This window comes from Hyperolius riggenbachi, chromosome 2, assembly GCF_040937935.1.
Source record: "Hyperolius riggenbachi isolate aHypRig1 chromosome 2, aHypRig1.pri, whole genome shotgun sequence".
Lineage (NCBI taxonomy): Eukaryota > Metazoa > Chordata > Amphibia > Anura > Hyperoliidae > Hyperolius > Hyperolius riggenbachi.
Genome location: NC_090647.1, coordinates 267,720,020 through 267,740,006, shown reverse-complemented (window position 1 = coordinate 267,740,006; position 19,987 = coordinate 267,720,020). Strand labels below are relative to the sequence as shown.

Here is a 19,987-nt window from a genome sequence, read left to right as displayed (position 1 = left end):
ACATCCCTGAAATGCATCACTTTGAAGGCACATAGCAGATCAAAATAACATTGACAAAATCATTTAAAAATACATTTTGTAAAAAAAATAAGTTTTTTTTTCTTTTTAAATTAATTTGTCTATAGCTACCGTATATACTATAAGTCGAGAGATTTAGCACTGACTCAAAGTATAAAAGTGTGTGTGGGGGGTGTCGCCTTATACTCGAGTACTCCTAAATTTCTCCACTTATAGCTGGGAAAGGCCAGAGGCTCCCTTTGCTGAATCTGTCATTTAGTTTGGCACTGTTATTGGCCTGAGGAAGCGGGCTCTGACCCGCGAAACGCATTGCCTGTGCTACTAATAAAAACCTTTGTAAAATACAAAGATTTTTTTCGTCACTGAGGTAAGCTACCTCAAATTTATTTTCCGTTTTTAAACTGCTTTTAGATGCTTTTATTACACCAGGGCGCCTCTTATACCCTTATTGTCCTCTCACTCCCAGCATCAAGCAAGGTCGGTCCACCTCTTTCCATTTCCCCTCTCTGTCTAACCAAATGTAGAGTGAGCCCAGGAGTGAGTGTTCTCCTCAACGCAAACGGTCGCTTCTCTATCTCCCTCCTCTGTGTAACCGAATGCAGAAACCGTCACTTACAGGTCCACCGCAAAGCGCAGCATCCTGCCTTCTCTCTCTACTCGTGCCACTATGTGTGTTTAGTTTTGGCTCGCGATGTCATGTGACTTCATGTGTCACATGACATCGGAAGCCGAAGCTATGCTAATACACACAGGGCCAGATAAATCAAGAGTGTCTGAGACAAAACATTGGTAGGTTTTTAGAAATCGGTGCAGAACTGTCTCAGGCAGTTAGATAGTGCAGATTCCTTCTAAAACTGTTGTAAAATAGGAGGAGCTAGGAAGGTCTCTCAGACAGTGCAGTGTGTGAGGGGAATTGCTAATGCTGAGGTAACCAACACACCTGCTGTATTGATAGCAGCAGGCTCTGAGGAGGAATTCAGCAGGTGGGAGGAGCACATCACAAATCATATCTAGCCTGAACTCTGAAATCATGTTTAGCCTGCAGTTCTACATCTGTAGAACTGCTATCAAGCACTTCTTAATCTGCACCAGTTTAGGGATGGATTTGCACTTTTCTTAACTGTAGTGCAGCTCTAGAAATTCATGCTAAATTGCCACTATTACCTAGGATTTAAGAACATTATCATGTAGAACTTTTCTTCCTGCTGGTTAGAACAGATTAAGAAGAAAAAACTGTCGGTAATGCATTGATAAATCTCTCCCACAGAGCGGCACGTGTAGAGGGAGAAGGCAGGATGCTGTGCTTCACGGTGAACCTGTGAGTGATGGCTTCTGCTCCTGCGCAGCTCCTCGCTCTGCATTAGGCTACATAGAGGGGCAATAGAGAAGCCGCCCCATTTGCTTTGTGGAGGGAGGTAGAGAAAGGAGATTTTTTGCACACTCCTGCGCTCACTCTACATTTGGTTAGACAGAGAGGGAAGATGGAAAGCGGTGGCCCGACCTTGCTTGGTGCGGAAAGGGAGGAGGGAGTTTTTTTGCACGCTGACAGATTTCACCCTGCCAGGAAGGAGAGAGAAACAGAGGTGCCCCCCTTTTCTCTAAAGAGATGGTGGCCTCAAAGCCAGGGGGGAACATGGGCCTTACAGCCAAGGGGGCCACAGGGGCCACACATCCAGGGGGACACAGGGACCACACATCCAGGGGGACACAGGCCACACATCCACTGGGGACACAGGCACCACACAGCCTTGAGGGACACGGGCCGCACATCCAGGGGGGCACAGGCACCACACAGCCTTGGGGAACACAGGGGCCACACATCCAGGGGGACACATGCACCACACAGCCTGGGGACACGGGCCGCACATCCAGAGGGACACAGGCACCACACAGCCTTGGGGGACACAGAGGCCACACATCCAGGGGGAAACAGGCACCACACAGCCTTGGGACAGAGAGCCACACATCCAGGGGGACACAGGAACCACACAGCCTTGGGGGACACAGAGGCCACACATCCAGTGGGGACACAGGCACTACACAGCCTTGAAGGACACAGGGCCACACATCTGGGGGGGGGGCACAGGCACTACACAACCTTGGAAGACACAGGGGCCACTGGTCACACTGATAGGGGCATGGGGACAGATTAGAGGGTTAATGGCTGCATGTGGCGTCCTGGAGGAGTTATTGGCTGCAGGGAATAATGGCTAAAATACCTTATGCAGTCATTAACTTTGCTGGATAGACTTATACTTGAGTAATTAAAAAAATCCTACTTAAGAGGGTCAAATATTGGGGTTGACTTATACATGAGGAGGATTTATATTCGAGTATATACTGTAAGTGTCCCTTTGCGAGCATGATGTAATTATCATTCAACTTTTTACAGGCATTTTACCTGATGCAGTAAATTCCCTGGGCCAAACACCATTGTTTATTGCTGCATTACTTGGACTCCAGAAGATGGTTGACTTACTTTTGCAGTATGGATCAAGCCCTAACCAGTGAGTGATTAAAAACAAAATCATATTCTGCAGTATGTAGAGCTTCAGGAAAGACTATTCAGGAATGCCCTAGGTTCGATTGTATGCTTGTCTGAAGAGGTGAGTTTTGAAGGGAATCTGAAGTGAAAATAAACATGATATAATGACTTGTATGTGTAGTGCAGCTAAGAAATAGAACATTAGTAGCAAAGGTATGAGTCTCATTTTGTTTCCAGTACAGGAAGAGTGAAGAAATGTAGTTTGTTATCTATGCAAAACAGCTTATCTGAGATCTCCAACTAATTCAGTCAGAGAGCATTGCTATTTTTTAAGCACCTATACTAGGTACACACAATTATATTTTCTGGCAGATTTCCTGGCTGATTGATTATTTCCAATATGTCCGATCTTATTTCTGATAAATTTTCTGATCGATTTTCCATAGAAGTGAACGGAAAATCGATCGGAAATCGGATCGGACATGTTGGAAATAATCAATCTGGCAGTTAGGCCTCGTTCACATCATTTAGCGCAGATGGCTGTGCGATCGGAATGCAACGCGTCCAATCGCACGCCATCTGCGCTCCTATGCGCTGCGCTGCAGATCCCATTCATTACAATGAATGGGATCTGCGCTGCGATTTCCAAAAATGCGTGCAGTACGCGATAGCGCAATCGCATATGATGGGAACGGTAGAAGGGCTGTCTATGCCCTTCTACCGTTCTTGCGTGTCGCACACTATACGCGCTGCCAAAATGCGCACGGCAGCGCGTATAGTCTGAACGAGGCCTTAATGTGCCAGAAAATCTCATTGTGTGTACCTAGCATTATACATCAAAGAATCAATGAAAGACAACGTCAGATAAGATTTTACTGCAGGGAAGTCCAAAGGATCATTAGCTCTGCTCTTTTTAACCACTTGAGGACCACAGTCTTTTCGCCCCTTAAGGACCAGAGCCTTTTTCTCCATTCAGACCACTGCAGCTTTCACGGTTTATTGCTCGGTCATACAACCTACCACCTAAAGGAATTTTACCTCCTTTTCTTGTCACTAATACAGCTTTCTTTTGCTGCTATTTGATTGCTGCTGCGAGTTTTAGTTTTTATTATATTCATCAAAAAAGACATGAATTTTGGCAAAAAAATTACTTTTTTAACTTGCTGTGCTGACATTTTTCAAATAAAGTAAAATTTCCTATACATTTGAGCGCGAAAGTTATTCTGCTACATGTCTTTGATAAAAAAAAAAACATTGAGTGTATATTTATTGGATTGGGTAAAAGTTATAGCGTTTACAAACTATGGTGCCAAAAGTGAATTTTCCCATTTTCAAGCATCTCTGACTTTTCTGCGCACCTGTCAGGTTTCATGAGGGGCTAAAATTCCAGGATAGTACAAATACCCCCCAAATGACCCCATTTTGGAAAGAAGACATCCCAAAGTATTCAGTGAGAGGCATGGTGAGTTCATAGAAGATTTTATTTTTTGTCACAAGTTAGCGGAAAATGACACTTTGTGAAAAAAAAAAAAAGTTTCCATTTCTTCTAACTTGCGACAAAAAAAAAATTAAATCTGCCACGGACTCACTATGCTCCTCTCTGAATACCTTGAAGTGTCTACTTTCCAAAAGTGGGTCATTTGTGGGGTGTGTTCACTGTCCTGGCATTTTGGGGGGTGCCTAATTGTAAGCACCCCTGTAAAGCCTAAAGATGCTCATTGGACTTTGGGCCCCTTAGCGCAGTTAGGCTGCAAAAAAGTGCCACACATGTGGTATTGCCGTACTCAGGAGAAGTAGTATAATGTGTTTTGGGGTGTATTTTTACACATACCCATGCTGGGTGGGAGAAATATCTCCGTAAATGACAATTGTTTTATTTTTTTTTACACACAATTGTATATTTATAGAGATATTTCTCCCACTCAGCATGGGTATGTGGAAAAATACACCCCAAAACACATTATACTACTTCTCCTGAGTACGGCGATACCACATGTGTGGCACTTTTTTGCACCCTAACTGCGCTAAGGGGCCCAAAGTTCAATGAGTACCTTTAGGATTTCACAGGTCATTTTGAGAAATTTCGTTTCAAGACTACTCCTCACAGTTTAGGGCCCCTAAAATGCCAGGACAGTATAGGAACCCCACAAATTACCCCATTTTAGAAAGAAGACACCCCAAGGTATTCCGTTAGGAGGATGGGGAGTTCATAGAAGATTTTTTTTTTTTGTCACAAGTTAGCGGAAATTGATTTTAATTGTTTTTTTTTCACAAAGTGTCATTTTCCGCTAACTTGTGACAAAAAATAAAATCTTCTATGAACTCACCATACTCCTAACGGAATACCTTGGGGTGTCTTCTTTCTAAAATGGGGTCATTTGTGGGGTTCCTATACTGCCCTGGCATTTTAGGGGCCCTAAACCGTGAGGAGTAGTCTTGAAACCAAATGTCGCAAAATGACCTGTGAAATCCTAAAGGTACTCATTGGACTTTGGGCCCCTTAGCGCACTTAGGGTGCAAAAAAGTGCCACACATGTGGTACCGCCGTACTCAGGAGAAGTAGTATAATGTGTTTTGGGGTGTATTTTTACACATACCCATGCTGGGTGGGAGAAATATCTCTGTAAAAGACAATTGTTTGATTTTTTTTAGACACAATTGTCCATTCACAGAGAGATTTCTCCCACCCAGCATCGGTATGTGTAAAAATACACCCCAAAACACAATATACTACTTCTTCTGAGTACGGCGATACCACATGTGTGACACTTTTTTGCAACCTAGGTGCGCTAAGGGGCCTAACGTCCTATTCACAGGTCATTTTGAGACATTTGGATTCTAGACTACTGCTCACGGTTTAGGGCCCCTAAAATGCCAGGGCAGTATAGGAACCCCACAAGTGACCCCATTTTAGAAAGAAGACACCCCAAGGTATTCTGTTAGGAGTATGGTGAGTTCATAGAAGATTTTTTTTTGTCACAAGTTAGCGGAAAATGACACTTTGTGAAAAAAAAACAATACATATCAATTTCCGCTAACTTGTGACAAAAAATAAAATCTTCTATGAACTCATCATACACCTAACAGAATACCTTGGGGTGTCTTCTTTCTAAAATGGGGTCACTTGTGGGGTTCCTATACTGCCCTGGCATTTTAGGAGCCCTAAACCGTGAGGAGTAGTCTTGAACCCAAATGTCTCAAAATGACCTGTGAAATCTCACTGGACTTTGGGCCCCTTAGCACAGTTAGGCTGCAAAAAAGTGTCACACATGTGGTATCGCCGTACTCAGAAGAAGTAGTATAATGTGTTTTGTGGTGTATTTTTACATATAACCATGCTGGGTGGAAGAAATATCTCTGTAAATGACACATTTTTGATTTTTTTTACACACAATTGTCCATTTACAGAGAGATTTCTCCCACCCAGCATGGGTATGTGTAAAAATACACCACAAAACACATTATACTACTTCTCCTGAGTATGGCGATACCACATGTGTGACACTTTTTTGCAGCCTAGGTGCGCTAAGGGGCCCAACGTCCTATTCACAGGTCATTTTGAGGCATTTGTTTTCTAGACTACTCCTCACGGCTTAGGGCCCCTAAAATGCCAGGGCAGTATAGGAACCCCACAAGTGACCCCATTTTAGAAAGAAGACACCCCAAGGTATTCCGTTAGGGGTATGGTGAGTTCATAGAAGATTTTATTTTTTGTCACAAGTTAGTGAAAAATGACACTTTGTGAAAAAAACAATAAAAATCCAATTTCCGCTAACTTTTGAAAAAAAATAAAATCTTCTATGAACTCATCATACACCTAACAGAATACCTTGGGGTGTCTTCTTTCTAAAATGGGGTCACTTGTGGGGTTCCTATACTGCCCTGGCATTTTACGGGCCCAAAACTGTGAGTAGTCTGGAAACCAAATTTCTCAAAATGACTGTTCAGGGGTATAAGCATCTGCAAATTTTGATGACAGGTGGTCTATGAGGGGGCAAATTTTGTGGAACCGGTCATAAGCAGGGTGGTCTCTTAGATGACAGTATGTTTAGGGCCTGATCTGATGGATAGGAGTGCTAGGGGGGTGACAGGAGGTGATTGATGGGTGTCTCAGGGGGTGGTTAGAGGGGAAAATAGATGCAATCAATGCACTGGGGAGGTGATCGGAAGGGGGTCTGAGGGGGATCTGAGGGTTTGGCCGAGTGATTAGGAGCCCACACGGGGCAAATTAGGGCCTGATCTGATGGGTAGGTGTGCTAGGGGGTGACAGGAGGTGATTGATGGGTGTCTCAAGGTGTGATTAGAGGGGGGAAATAGATGCAAGCAATGCACTAGCGAGGTGATCAGGGCTGGGGTCTGAGGGCGTTCTGAGGTGTGGGCGGGTGATTGGGTGCCCGCAAGGGGCAGATTAGGGTCTAATCTGATGGGTAACAGTGGCAGGTTAGGGGCTGATTGATGGGTGGCAGTGACAGGGGGTGATTGATGGGTGGCAGTGACAGAGGGTGATTGATAGGTGATTGACAGGTGATCAGTGGGTTATTACAGGGAATAACAGATGTAAATATTGCACTGGCGAATTGATAAAGGGGGGTCTGAGGGCAATCTGAGCGTGTAGGCGGGTGATTGGGTGCCCGCAAGGGGCAGATTGGGGTCTAATCTGATGGGTAACAGTGACAGGTGGTGATAGGGGGTGATTGATGGGTAATTAGTGGGTGTTTAGAGAAGAGAAGAGACGTAAACACTGCACTTGGGAGGTGATCTGATGTTGGATCTGCGGGCGATCTATTGGTGTGGGTGGGTGATCAGATTGCCCGCAAGGGGCAGGTTAGGGGCTGATTGATGGGTGGCAGTGACAGGGGGTGATTGATGGGTGGCAGTGACAGGGGGTGATTGATAGGTGATTGACAGGTGATCAGTGGGTTATTACAGGGAATAACAGATGTAAATATTGCACTGGCGAATTGATAAGGGGGGGTCTGAGGGCAATCTGAGCGTGTGGGCGGGTGATTGGGTGCCCGCAAGGGGCAGATTAGGGTCTAATCTGATGGGTAACAGTGACAGGTGGTGATAGGGGGTGATTGATGGGTAATTAGTGGGTGTTTAGAGGAGAGAAGAGATGTAAACACTGCACTTGGGAGGTGATCTGATGTCGGATCTGCGGGCGATCTATTGGTGTGGGTGGGTGATCAGATTGCTCGCAAGGGGCAGGTTAGGGGCTAATTGATGGGTGGCAGTGACAGGGGGTGATTGATGGGTGGCAGTGACAGGGGGTGATTGATAGGTGATTGACAGGTGATCAGTGGGTTATTACAGGGAATAACAGATGTAAATATTGCACTGGCGAATTGATAAGGGGGGGTCTGAGGGCAATCTGAGCGTGGGGGCGGGTGATTGGGTGCCCGCAAGGGGCAGATTAGGGTCTAATCTGATGGGTAACAGTGACAGGTGGTGATAGGGGGTGATTGATGGGTAATTAGTGATTGATGGGTAATTAGTTTAGAGGAGAAAAGAGATGTAAACACTGCACTTGGAAGGTGATCGGATGTCGGATCTGCGGGCGATCTATTGGTGTGGGTGGGTGATCAGATTGCCCGTAAGGGGCAGGTTAGGGGCTGATTGATGGGTAGCAGTGACAGGGGGTGATTGATGGGTGATTGACGGGTGATTATCAGGTGATCAGGGGGGATAGATGCATACAGTACACGGGGGGGGGGGGTCTGGGGAGAATCTGAGGGGTGGGGGGGGTGATCAGGAGGGAGTAGGGGGCAGATTAGGGACTAAAAAAAAATAGCGTTGACAGATAGTGACAGGGAGTGATTGATGGGTGATTAGGGGGGTGACTGGGTACGAACAGTGGTCTGAGGGGTGGGCAGGGGGGGGGGTCTGAGGGGTGCTGTGGGCGATCAGGGGGCAGGGGGGGGAAATCAGTGTGCTTGGGTGCAGACTAGGGTGGCTGCAGCCTGCCCTGGTGGTCCCTCGGACACTGGGACCACCAGGGCAGGAGGCAGCCAGTATAATAGGCTTTGTATACATTACAAAGCCTATTATACATACGTGCAGCGGCGATCCGGGTGCTAGTAACCCGCCGGCGCTTCCGAACGGCCGGCGGGTTACAGCAAACGGTGGGCGGAGCCAGTCCCCGGCGGCTGATCGCGTCACGAATGACGCGATCGCCGCATAGCCACTCCCGCAGCCGCCCCCGCCGATGGGCGTATTGCGGTCGTTTGGGCCCGGACTTTGCCGCCGCCCATAGGCTGGGGGCGGTCCTTAAGTGGTTAATAAAATGCAGAGTATAGTTTATAAACTGCAAATATTAGAGAATGATGCAATGGTATAAAAAAAAAGCTATACAACTGAAAATAAAAATATGAGATTATTTTCTTTGCTACTAAAATACAATTCATTATATCATAAGTTTTTTTTTTCACTTCAATGTCACTTTAAGGATGCACTTAAAGGTTTCCAGTGATGGAGAAATGTGGATGTGTTTTGAAAGGGAATTCCAGAGTAGGGTAGAGACCTGTGAAAAGCCCTGTAGAGGACAGAAAAAGGTTGTGTGCAAAGCAAAGATTTTGGTTGGGGTGGTCTTTGGAAACCAATGACCAGATGAATAGGGTAGAAAGACTGGAACATTTTGTAGGTTGGAATTAGGATTTGGAAGTGCATCCTATCGTGAATTGGCAGGTAGTGAAGAGCTTGGCAGAGAATAGTAGCAGTTGAGGAATGAGCAGAGCTGCCAAGTTCAGTATAAAAGAGTGAAAGGAGACATGCTAGCCAGTCAGTTGGTAGTTGGGTCGAACGGTATGAATTTTCACGGTATGATAACCGTAAAAAAAAAAATATTACACATACATTATTATTATTACATTATTATTATTACACATACACATACATTATTATTATTACATATAAGGTATTACACAATTATTTCGACCCCCTAACATTAAATAATGTTCACAGCCACCCCCTACACCAGTATGCTAGCCAGATGTGCCCCACTCCCTCAGCATACATATGATTAAGCCTGGGAGATTTAGGCCCAGGATAAATCTGTAAAACGGCTCACCCTGCTCTTGCAAAGGTCCTGGCGGTGATAAATACTATCCAGATCTCCACAGATAGTGGTGAAAGATGTAATTTGGCTTCTGGCTATTGCTAGCAGCCAAATTACAGTGTTTTTATAGTAATTTGTGCTCTGTCTTGACGCCTCCCAAATTATTCACTGAACGTCACTATAGCCGTAATTCCTATTACGGTGCCGGCTGCGCCCAAATCTCTGGTGCTGTTTTTTTACAGAGCTCCACTCCCTCACCTCCCCTGTATGTTAGCCAGTTATAGGTGCCTCCAGTATAGCTAGTTGGGTATAGATGCCCCCAGTATAAGTAGCCAGGAATAGGTGTAGCCAGCAATAGGTGGCCGCAATATAGGTAGCCAGGAATAAGTGTAGCCAGCAATAGGTACTACCAGCAATAGGTGGCCACAGTATAGGTAGCCAGGACAAGTGCAACAGGTGGCCTGGAGCAGGGCAGTTTCTAGGCTAAATTTCACCCAGGGCGAGGGTGTAAAAATCGCCCCCCCCCCCCCCCTTCCCCGCCATGGAGCCAGGTATAGGTGCCCAAAGTTTAGGTTAGCTATGTAGGCAGGGCCGGATTTCTGGCAAGGCCACATAGGCCATGGCCTAGGGCACCAGAAGTTTAGGGGCGGCTCAGTGAGTGGCAGTAAAGCTGTTCTATGCAGCCATCCTTATCTGCAAGTACAGCTTTAACCTTTGAACTCACTGTCCTGTACTTGTGCTGTCCCTGCAAGACCTGTAAGCTCTATCCTGCAGTTACACATCAGCTTAACTCTCTTGGTGACACATTGGGTCCATTATTAACAAGATGGCAAGCATACCATAAAAGTTCAAAACATAACATATAATCTATACGCATATTACTAAAATAGCTATTGTCTGTGACACCAATAATGGAAAGTAAGTAGAATTCTCCTTGGGGCACACAGAGCTAACAACCATACAGACGGTATAGTTGGCCTTGGGTGGTAAAAAGTACAAATCCGGCCCTGTATGTAGGTGCCACCAGTATGAATTAGATAGATAGGTGCCTGCAGTATAGGTTTGGTAGGAAGGTGCCTGCAGTATAGGTTAGGTATGTAGGTGCCTGCAGTATAGGTTAGGTAGGTAGGTGCCTGCAGTATAGGTTAGATAGGTAGGTGCCTGCAATATAGATAGGTAGCTTAGATAGGTAGGTGACTGCAGTATAGCTTAGATAGGTAGGTGACAGTATAGGTTAGATAGGTAGGTAGGTGACTGCAGTATAGGTTAGATAGGTAGATGCCTGCTGTATAGGTTAGATAGGTAAGTGCTTGCAGTATAGGTTTGGTAGGTAGGTGCCTGCAGTATAACTTAGGTAGGTGACTGCAGTATAGCTTAGATAAGTAGGTGCCAGTATAGGATAGATAGGTAGGTGACTGCAGTATAGCTTAGGTAGGTGACTGCAGTATAGCTTCAATAAGTAGGTGCCAGTATAGGTTACAAAGGTAGGTGACTGCAGTATAGGATAGATATTTAGGTAACTGCAGTATAGGTTAGGTAGGTAGGTGCTGCAGTATAGATTAGGTAGGTAGGTGCTGCAGTATAGATTAGGTAGGTAGGTAGGTGCTGCAGTATAGAGTAGGTAGGTAGGTGCTGCAGTATAGATTAGGTAGGTAGGTAGGTGCTGCAGTATAGATTAGGTAGGTAGGTGCTGCAGTATAGATTAGGTAGGTAGGTGCTGCAGTATAGATTAGGTAGGTAGGTGCTGCAGTATAGATTAGGTAGGTAGGTGCTGCAGTATAGATTAGGTAGGTAGGTAGATGCTGCAGTATAGATTAGGTAGGTAGGTGCTGCAGTATAGATTAGGTAGGTAGGTGCTGCAGTACAGGTTAGGTAGGTAGGTGCTGCAGTATAGATTAGGTAGGTGCTGCAGTATAGGATAGATAGGTAGGTGCTGCAGTATAGGATAGATAGGTAGGTGCTGCAGTATAGATTAGGTAGGTAGGTGCTGCAGTATAGATTAGGTAGGTAGGTAGGTGCTGCAGTATAGGTTAGGTAGGTAGGTGCTGCAGTATAGATTAGGTAGGTGCTGCAGTATAGATTAGGTAGGTAGGTGCTGCAGTATAGATTAGGTAGGTAGGTGCTGCAGTATAGAGTAGGTAGGTAGGTGCTGCAGTATAGATTTGGTAGGTGCTGCAGTATAGAGTAGGTAGGTAGGTAGGTAGGTGCTGCAGTATAGGTTAGGTAGGTAGGTAGGTGCTGCAGTATAGATTAGGTAGGTAGGTGCTGCAGTATAGGTTAGGTAGGTGCTGCAGTATAGAGTAGGTAGGTAGGTGCTGCAGTATAGATTAGGTAGGTAGGTAGGTTCTGCAGTATAGAGTAGGTAGGTAGGTATATATTAGGTAGATAGGTGCTGCAGTATAGATTAGGTAGATAGATAGGTGCTGCAGTATAGGTTAGGTAGGTGCTGCAGTATAGATTAGGTAGGTAGGTGCTGCAGTATAGATTAGGTAGGTGCTGCAGTATAGGATAGATAGGTAGGTGCTGCAGTATAGGATAGATAGGTAGGTGCTGCAGTATAGATTAGGTAGGTAGGTGCTGCAGTATAGATTAGGTAGGTAGGTAGGTGCTGCAGTATAGGTTAGGTAGGTAGGTGCTGCAGTATAGATTAGGTAGGTAGGTGCTGCAGTATAGAGTAGGTAGGTAGGTAGGTGCTGCAGTATAGATTAGGTAGGTGCTGCAGTATAGAGTAGGTAGGTAGGTAGGTGCTGCAGTATAGGGTAGGTAGGTAGGTGCTGCAGTATAGATTAGGTAGGTAGGTAGGTGCTGCAGTATAGATTAGGTAGGTAGGTAGGTGCTGCAGTATAGGATAGATAGGTAGGTGCTGCAGTATAGGATAGATAGGTAGGTGCTGCAGTATAGATTAGGTAGGTAGGTGCTGCAGTATAGATTAGGTAGGTAGGTAGGTGCTGCAGTATAGAGTAGGTAGGTAGGTGTTGCAGTATAGGATAGATAGATAGGTGCTGCAATATAGATTAGGTAGGTAGGTGCTGCAGTATAGATTAGGTAGGTAGGTAGGTAGGTAGGTAGGTGCTGCAGTATAGAGTAGGTAGGTAAGTGCTGCAGTATAGAGTAGGTAGGTAGGTGCTGCAGTATAGAGTAGGAAGTTAGGTAGGTGCTGCAGTATAGATTAGGTAGGTAGGTAGGTAGGTGCTGCAGTATAGGTTAGGTAGGTAGGTGCTGCAGTATAGGTTAGGTAGGTAGGTGCTGCAGTATAGATTAGGTAGGTAGGTGCTGCAGTATAGGGTAGGTAGGTAGGTAGGTGCTGCAGTATAGGGTAGGTAGGTAGGTGCTGCAGTATAGGGTAGGTAGGTAGGTGCTGCAGTATAGGGTAGGTAGGTAGGTAGGTAGGTAGGTAGGTAGGTAGGTGCTGCAGTATAGGGTAGGTAGGTAGGTGCTGCAGTATAGATTAGGTAGTTAGGTAGGTAGGTGCTGCAGCGGTGGTGGGAGCGGGCATAACAGTAATAACTCACCTTTCTTCATCTTCAGCCGAATAGCCGATCCCACGCTGCTGCTTCAATGTACTTCCTGTCCTCGGCATCTGTCTCAGTAACAGCGCCCCCTGTGTTGACATGCGGAACATCATCACAGGGGGCGCTGTTACTGAGACAGATGCCGAGACAGGAAGTACATTGAAGCAGCAGCGTGGGATCGGCTATTCGGCTGAAGATGAAAAAAGGTGAGTTATTACTGGTATACCCGCTCCCACCACCACAGCGCCCCCCTCCGGCCACAACAATCCAGCGCCCCGGGCGATTGCACGCATCGCACGCCCATAGAAACAGGGCTGGCCTGGAGTATAGGCAGCCAGGACAGGTGCAGCGAGTAATAGGTGGCCACAGTATAGGTAGTCAGGATAGGTGCAGCCAGTAATAGGTAGCCAGGATAGGTTCAGCCAGTAATAGGTGGTCGAAGTATAGGTAGCCCAGACAGGTGCAGCCAGTAACAGGTAGCCAGGATAGGTTCAGTCAGTATTATTAGGCTGCAGCATAGGTAGCCAGGGTTAGGTGTAGCCAGTAATAGGTACTACCAGCAATAGGTGGCCACAGTATAGGTAGCCAGGACAGGTGCAACCAGTAATAGGTGGCCTGGAGTATAGGCAGCCAGGACAAGTGCAGCCAGTAATAGGTGGCCGCAGTATAAGTAGTCAGGATAGGTGCAGCCAGTAATAGGTAGCCAGGATAGGTTCAGCCAGTAATAGGTGGTCAAAGTATAGGTAGCCAGTAATAGGTGTAGGCAGCAATAGTTAACCAGGATAGGTGCAGTCAGTATTAGGAGGCCACAGCATAGGTAGCCAGGGATAGGTGTAGCCAGTAATAGGTGGCAGCAGTCTAGGTAGCCAGGAATTGGTGTAGGCAGTAATAGGTAGCCAGGATAGGTTCAGCCAGTAGTAGGTGGTCGAAGTATAGGTAGCCCGGACAGGTGCAGCCAGTAATAGGTAGCCAGGATAGGTTCAGCCAGTAATAGTTAGCCAGGATAGGTGCAGCCAGTATTAGGAGGCCGCAGCATAGGTAGCCAGGGATAGGTGTAGCCAGTAATAGGTGGCCGGAGTCTAGGTAGCCAGGAATAGGTGTAGGCAGTGATAGTTAACCAGGATAGGTGCAGTCAGTATTAGGAGGCCGCAGCATAGGTTGCCAGGGATAGGTGTATCCAGCAATAAGTGGCCGCAGTCTAGCTAGCCAGGAATAGGTGTAGGCAGTTATAGTTAATCAGGATAGGTGCAGTCAGTATTAGGAGGTTGCAACATAGGTAGCCAGGGATATGTGTCGCCAGTAATAGGAGGCCGCAGTCTAGGTAGCAGGAATAGGTGTAGGCAGTAATAGGTGGCCAAAGTCTAGGTAGCCAGGGATAGGTGTAGGCAGTAATAGGTGGCCACAGTCTAGGTAGCCAGGGATAGGTGTAGGCAGTAATAGGTGGCCGCAGTCTAGGTAGCCAGGGATAGGTGTAGGCAGTAATAGGTGGCCGCAGTCTAGGTAGCCAGGGATAGGTGTAGGCAGTAATAGTTGGCCGCAGTCTAGATACCCACAGATAGGTGTAGGCAGTAATAGATAGCCAGGATATGTGCCCAAAGTATAGAGAGCCAGGTGTGGGGAGGGAGAACCGATCAGCCCGGGATAAACAGATACTTACTTGCTGGGGATCCTTCATGCGTGTATTACTTACTTCTTCCTCCTCCCTGTTCTTGCGTTCCATCTCCTGGGCGCTGTTACAGGGAGATGGGATGCAAGAACAGGAAGGAGGAAGAAGTAAGTGATACACGCACAGGATCCCTGGCAAGTGAGTATCCTTTTCACCCCGCCACTCTTCAGGCGTCGCATCCCCGCCTCTAGGCAGAGGAGGGAGGAGGTAAGTACTAGACATCAGAGGGAAAGGTTAGTGTTAGGAAGAAGAGACAGGAGGTAAGTATTGCACATCAGAGGGAGAGGTTAGTGTTAGGTAGAAGAGAGGGGAGGTAAGTATTAGACATCAGAGGGAGATGTTAGTGTTAGGAAGAAGAGAGGGGAGGTAAGTATTAGACATCAGAGGGAGAGGTTAGTGTTAGGCAGAAGAGAGGGGAGGTAAGTATTACACATCAGAGGGAGAGGTTAGTGTTAGGCAAAAAAGAGGGGAGGTAAGTATTAGACATCAGAGGGAGAGGTTAGTATTAGGCAGAAGAGAGGCGAGGTAAGTATTACACATCAGAGGCAGAGGTTAGTGTTAGGAAGAAAGGAGGGGAGGTAAGTATTACACATCAGAGGGAGAGGTAAGTGTTAGGCAGAAGAGAGGCGAGGTAAGTATTAGACATCAGAGGGAGAGGTTAGTGTTAGGAAGAAGAGAGGGGAGGTAAGTATTACACATCAGAGGGAGAGGTTAGTGTTAGGCAGAAGAGAGGGGAGGTAAGTATTAGACATCTGAGGGAGAGGCTAGTGTTAGGCAGAAGAGAGGGGAGGTAAGTATTAGACATCTGAGGAAGAGGTTTGTGTTAGGCAGAAGAGAGGGGAGGTAAGTATTAGACATCTGAGGTAGAGGTTAGTGTTAGGCAGAAGAGAGGGGAGGTAAGTATTAGACATCAGAGGGAAAGGTTAGTGTTAGGCAGAAGAGAGGGGAGGTAAGTATTAGACATCAGAGGAAAAGGTTAGTGTTAGGCAGAAGAGAGGCTAGGTAAGTATTAGACTTTAGAGGGAGAGGTTAGTGTTAGGCAGAAAAGAGGGGAGGTAAGTATTAGACTTTAGAGGGAGAGGTTAGTGTTAGGCAGAAGAGAGGGGAGGTAAGTATTTGACATCAGAGGGAGAGGTTAGTGTTAGGCAGAAGAGAGGGGAGGTAAGTATTAGACATCAGAGGGAGAGGTTAGTGTTACGCAGAAGAGAGGCGAGGTAAGTATTAGACATCTGAGGGAGAGCTTAGTGTTAAGCAGAAGAGAGGGGAGGTATTAGACATCTGAGGGAGAGGTTAGTGTTAGGCAGAAGAGAGGGGGGGGGGGGTAAGTATTAGACATCTGAGGAAGAGGTTTGTGTTAGGCAGAAGAGAGGGGAGGTTATTAGACATCTGAGGTAGAGGTTAGTGTTAGGCAGAGGAGAGGCATACATATATATAATGTCGCTGGTGAGCTGAAGGCAGGGTAAGCCGAATGACGGCTAAACCTTCTGCTTCTCAAAATCCCGGCAGCGTTTAATACTATTTCCCCAATGAGTCGTAGCAACTTGGAGGGATAATTAATACAGGGTCCAGCTGGAACCCCAACTTACCCTTGCACAGATGCGCACTATAGCATTAGTTCTATAGCAGTGATCAGCTTCGTGGTTTGGCACAGGCACGGAAATTACTGGCTTGGAGAGGGCAGATTAGTGTTATGCAGAGGAGAGGAGAAGTTAGTGTTAAGGTGCATACACATATCAGACCATAGTCTTTGGAAAATGAAAAAAACAGACCAATTTTACCCCCTTCCATGTAGTATGAGAGCCATATCTACACAGTCTATTCTATTGAGCTGAACTCCCCATCAGATAGAAATCTTTGCAAGATGCTGAACACAAAGATGCTGTACACATTCACAAGATCAGTATCTGCAAAAGATCCGTTCCTGCAAAATGCATTCATAGTCTATGATATCTGCAGATCCTCATACACACCTTGTCTAACCTCCCTGGCGGTAAGCCCGACCTGAGCTCGGGCTGGGAGAGATGAGCTGCCAGCGGTAAGCCCGAGCTCAGGTCGGGCTGAGGAATTCCCTGCATTTTTGGAGTCCCGCGCGTGATCGCTGCTGCGCAGCGGGACTTCACCATCTCCCCCGGCTCTCCCCCGACTCTCCTCTACCTTCCCCGGCCTTTCTTTCTGCATTGCTGGCCGCCGGGATCCCCACAGCCCCCTTCTTGTTCCGGGGACCCGGCGGCCAATCAGAGAGAGGTGTGACATCACGGGGCGGGAGCAGGACAAATATATATATATATATGCATATATATATATATATATATATATATATATATATATATATATATATATATATATATATATATACATATGTATATATATATATATATATATATATACATATATGCATATATATATATATATATTTGTCCATATGCATATATTTTTCCGCCACCATTTAGGCTTTCTTTGGGTGGTACATTTTATTAAGAATTATTTTATTCTAAATCCATTTTAACAGGAAGATTAAGAATGGAAAAAAAATACCTATTTCTTTTTGGCCATCATAGTTTAAAATTAATACATGCTACCGTAATTAAAACCCATGTATTTTATTTGCCCATTTGTCCCGGTTATTACACCATTTAAATTATGTCCCTATCACAATTTATGGCACCGATAGTTTATTTGGAAATAAAGGTGCATTTTTTCAATTTGCATCCATCACTATTTACAAGCCTGTAATTTAAAAAATTATATTAACACTGGTAGACCCAAGCCCGTTTAAAAACGGGCTCTAGGTCTTCTTTTTTTGCCGGCTCCAGTGCGCATGCCTCCTGTTCACCTGCGCCACGCTCACCCCCTCGCTCGCCTGCCCACCTCGCTCGCCCGCCTTGCTCCCTGGTCCCGTCCAACTGTCAGTTACTGCGCACATGCGCAGTAACAAAAAACCTGGGACGCAGCGACACTTAGGGTTTCACTATAGAGGATAGACCCAAGCCCGTTTAAAAACGGGCTCTAGGTTTTTTTGTTTTTTTTTGCGAACACCCGCTCCGTTGCACCTTCGCTCGCCCGCCTCGCTCCCTGGTCCCGTCCAGCTGTGCTCATGCGCAGTAACAAAAAACCTGGGACACAGGGACAGCTGCTGGTTTTTTTATTATAGAGGATACTCTCTTGACATGCATATTTAAAAAGTTCAGACCCTTAGGTAACTATTTATGTTGGGTTTCTTTTTTAATTAAAAATAATTTTTAATTGTAATTTTTTTTATTAAAAATTTTATTTAGGTAATTTTTGGTGTGGGAGGTAAAGTGCTAATTTTAAATGTAAAATAATGTATTTATTTATTAAAAAATGTATGTGGGTGTAGTATTACAGACAAAAAGTCCTGGAAGCGAACAATCACGCTTCCAAGAACTAGAATGAGGATGAGGAACTTTTTTTAAGCAGAAAGACTGCGGCCTGGTAAGAGGCCGTCTGTTTTTCTCGGTGGGACTTAGATCGATGATTGATCGGGGGGAGGGCTAACGGTTGGCACTGGAGCGTGCCTCATTCAGCTGTAGCAGCACAGTTTATCTGGATGAACATATTCATCCAGATAGGCTTAAAGAGAACCCGAGGTGGGGATCTTAGAGTTAAATCTATACACAGAGGCTGGGTCTGGCTATAGTGCCCAGCCTCTGTTGCTAGTTAATTCTTCCCTAAATCCCCCCTGCGCTCTGCACTAGCCCATAAATTACAGCCGCGCTGGCGACACTGAGCGTGTTGCAGCGGGCTCTGTTTACCATTCTAGTGCCACTCACGCCGCTCCCCCACCTCCTGCAGAGTGCCGATCCCCGCCCACGTCCCTTCCCTCGCCGCTGATTGGAGGGAAGGGACGTGGGCGGGGACCGGCGCTCTGCAGGAGGCGGGGGGAGCGGCGTGAGTGGCACTAGAAAGGTAAACAGAGCCCGACAGCGCGGCTGTAATTTATGGGCTAGTGCAGAGCGCAGGGGGCATTTAGGGAAGATTCAACTAGCAACAGAGGTTGGGCACTATAGCCAGACCCAGCCTCTGTGTATAGATTTAACTCTAAGATCCCCACCTCGGGTTCTCTTTAAGTGGTTAAATAATACTGTCTAATGATCTCTTTTTATCTGCCTTTGTCTCTTAACTGTGGAAACTCCAACTCTACTGTGACTTCTGCTTTTCAATTTTATTTTCTTCATAAGTTAGCCTGATGAGGTTTAATATCTGAAGCCAAAGAATTCTGTTTTGCAGTCGCTGTTTTGATGGGAGCACACCAGTCCATGCTGCAGCCTTTTCCTGTAACACATGGATTATGAGCAAGCTGATTGATGCAGGAGGAGATTTGCGGCTTCATGATGATATGTCCAGGAGGCCACTTGAATGGGCCTGTATAGCAGGAAAAGATCTAAATGCTCAGGTTTTCACATTATTTTAATAACATTATGACAGAAACATCTTTAGCGTGCAATAAACTCTCACCTCTTTAATGTCTTCTTGCTGCATGCTCTGTGTTTCCAAGCACACAAACATCCTGCTACAATGTACAAGATGAAGTGCCAGAAGCTGGTTATTGTAAAATAAATAGTGCATTCACAAAGTTTTCAAACCTTTTAATTATTTAGAGTGTTGCATTTATTTATTCTTTAATTTTCTTTCATGAATTAATACTCAGCTCCTTATAATGACAAAATAAAAAATAGCAATTTCTGTTTTGTTTTGTTTTTCCTTTTCTTTTTTTTGTAAATATAAAAACACAAATATTCAAACCCTTTACTGGGCCACTTGAAATGTAGGCAAAACATTTTTAATCTACTTTTTTGGGGCCAACATACCGTGGGATGCAAAAGTTTGGGCAACTCTGTTAATTGCCATGATTTTCCTGTATAAATCGTTGGTTGTTATGATAAAAAATGTCAGTTAAATATATCATATAGGAGACACAAACAGTGATATTTGAGAAGTGAAATGAAGTTTATTGGATTTACAGAAAGTGTGCAATAATTGTTTAAACAAAATTAAGCACGTGCATAAATTTGGGCACCACAAAAAAGAAATGAAATCAATATTTAGTAGATCCTCCTTTTGCAGAAATTACAGCCTCTAAACGCTTCCCGTAGGTTCCAATGAGAGTCTGGATTCTGGTTGAAGGTATTTTGGACCATTCCTCTTTATAAAACATCTCTAGTTCATTCAGGTTTGATGGCTTCCGAGCATGAACAGCTCTCTTTAACTCACACCACGGATTTTTAATTATA

General features: G+C 45.5%; 1 protein-coding gene across 9 annotated transcripts in view; it reads left to right on the top strand.

Annotated features, from left to right (window-relative positions):
• The window catches only part of TEX14 (testis expressed 14, intercellular bridge forming factor), a 477,154-nt gene that overhangs the window by 298,194 nt on the left and 158,973 nt on the right, over positions 1–19,987 (top strand). For 8 of the 9 annotated variants that reach the window (XM_068268626.1, XM_068268628.1, XM_068268627.1 and 5 more), the window contains 2 exons: positions 2,411–2,525; positions 18,984–19,149. In XM_068268626.1, the coding sequence (XP_068124727.1) occupies positions 2,411–2,525; positions 18,984–19,149 (281 nt within the window). The other variant, XM_068268634.1, reaches the window with a different exon arrangement.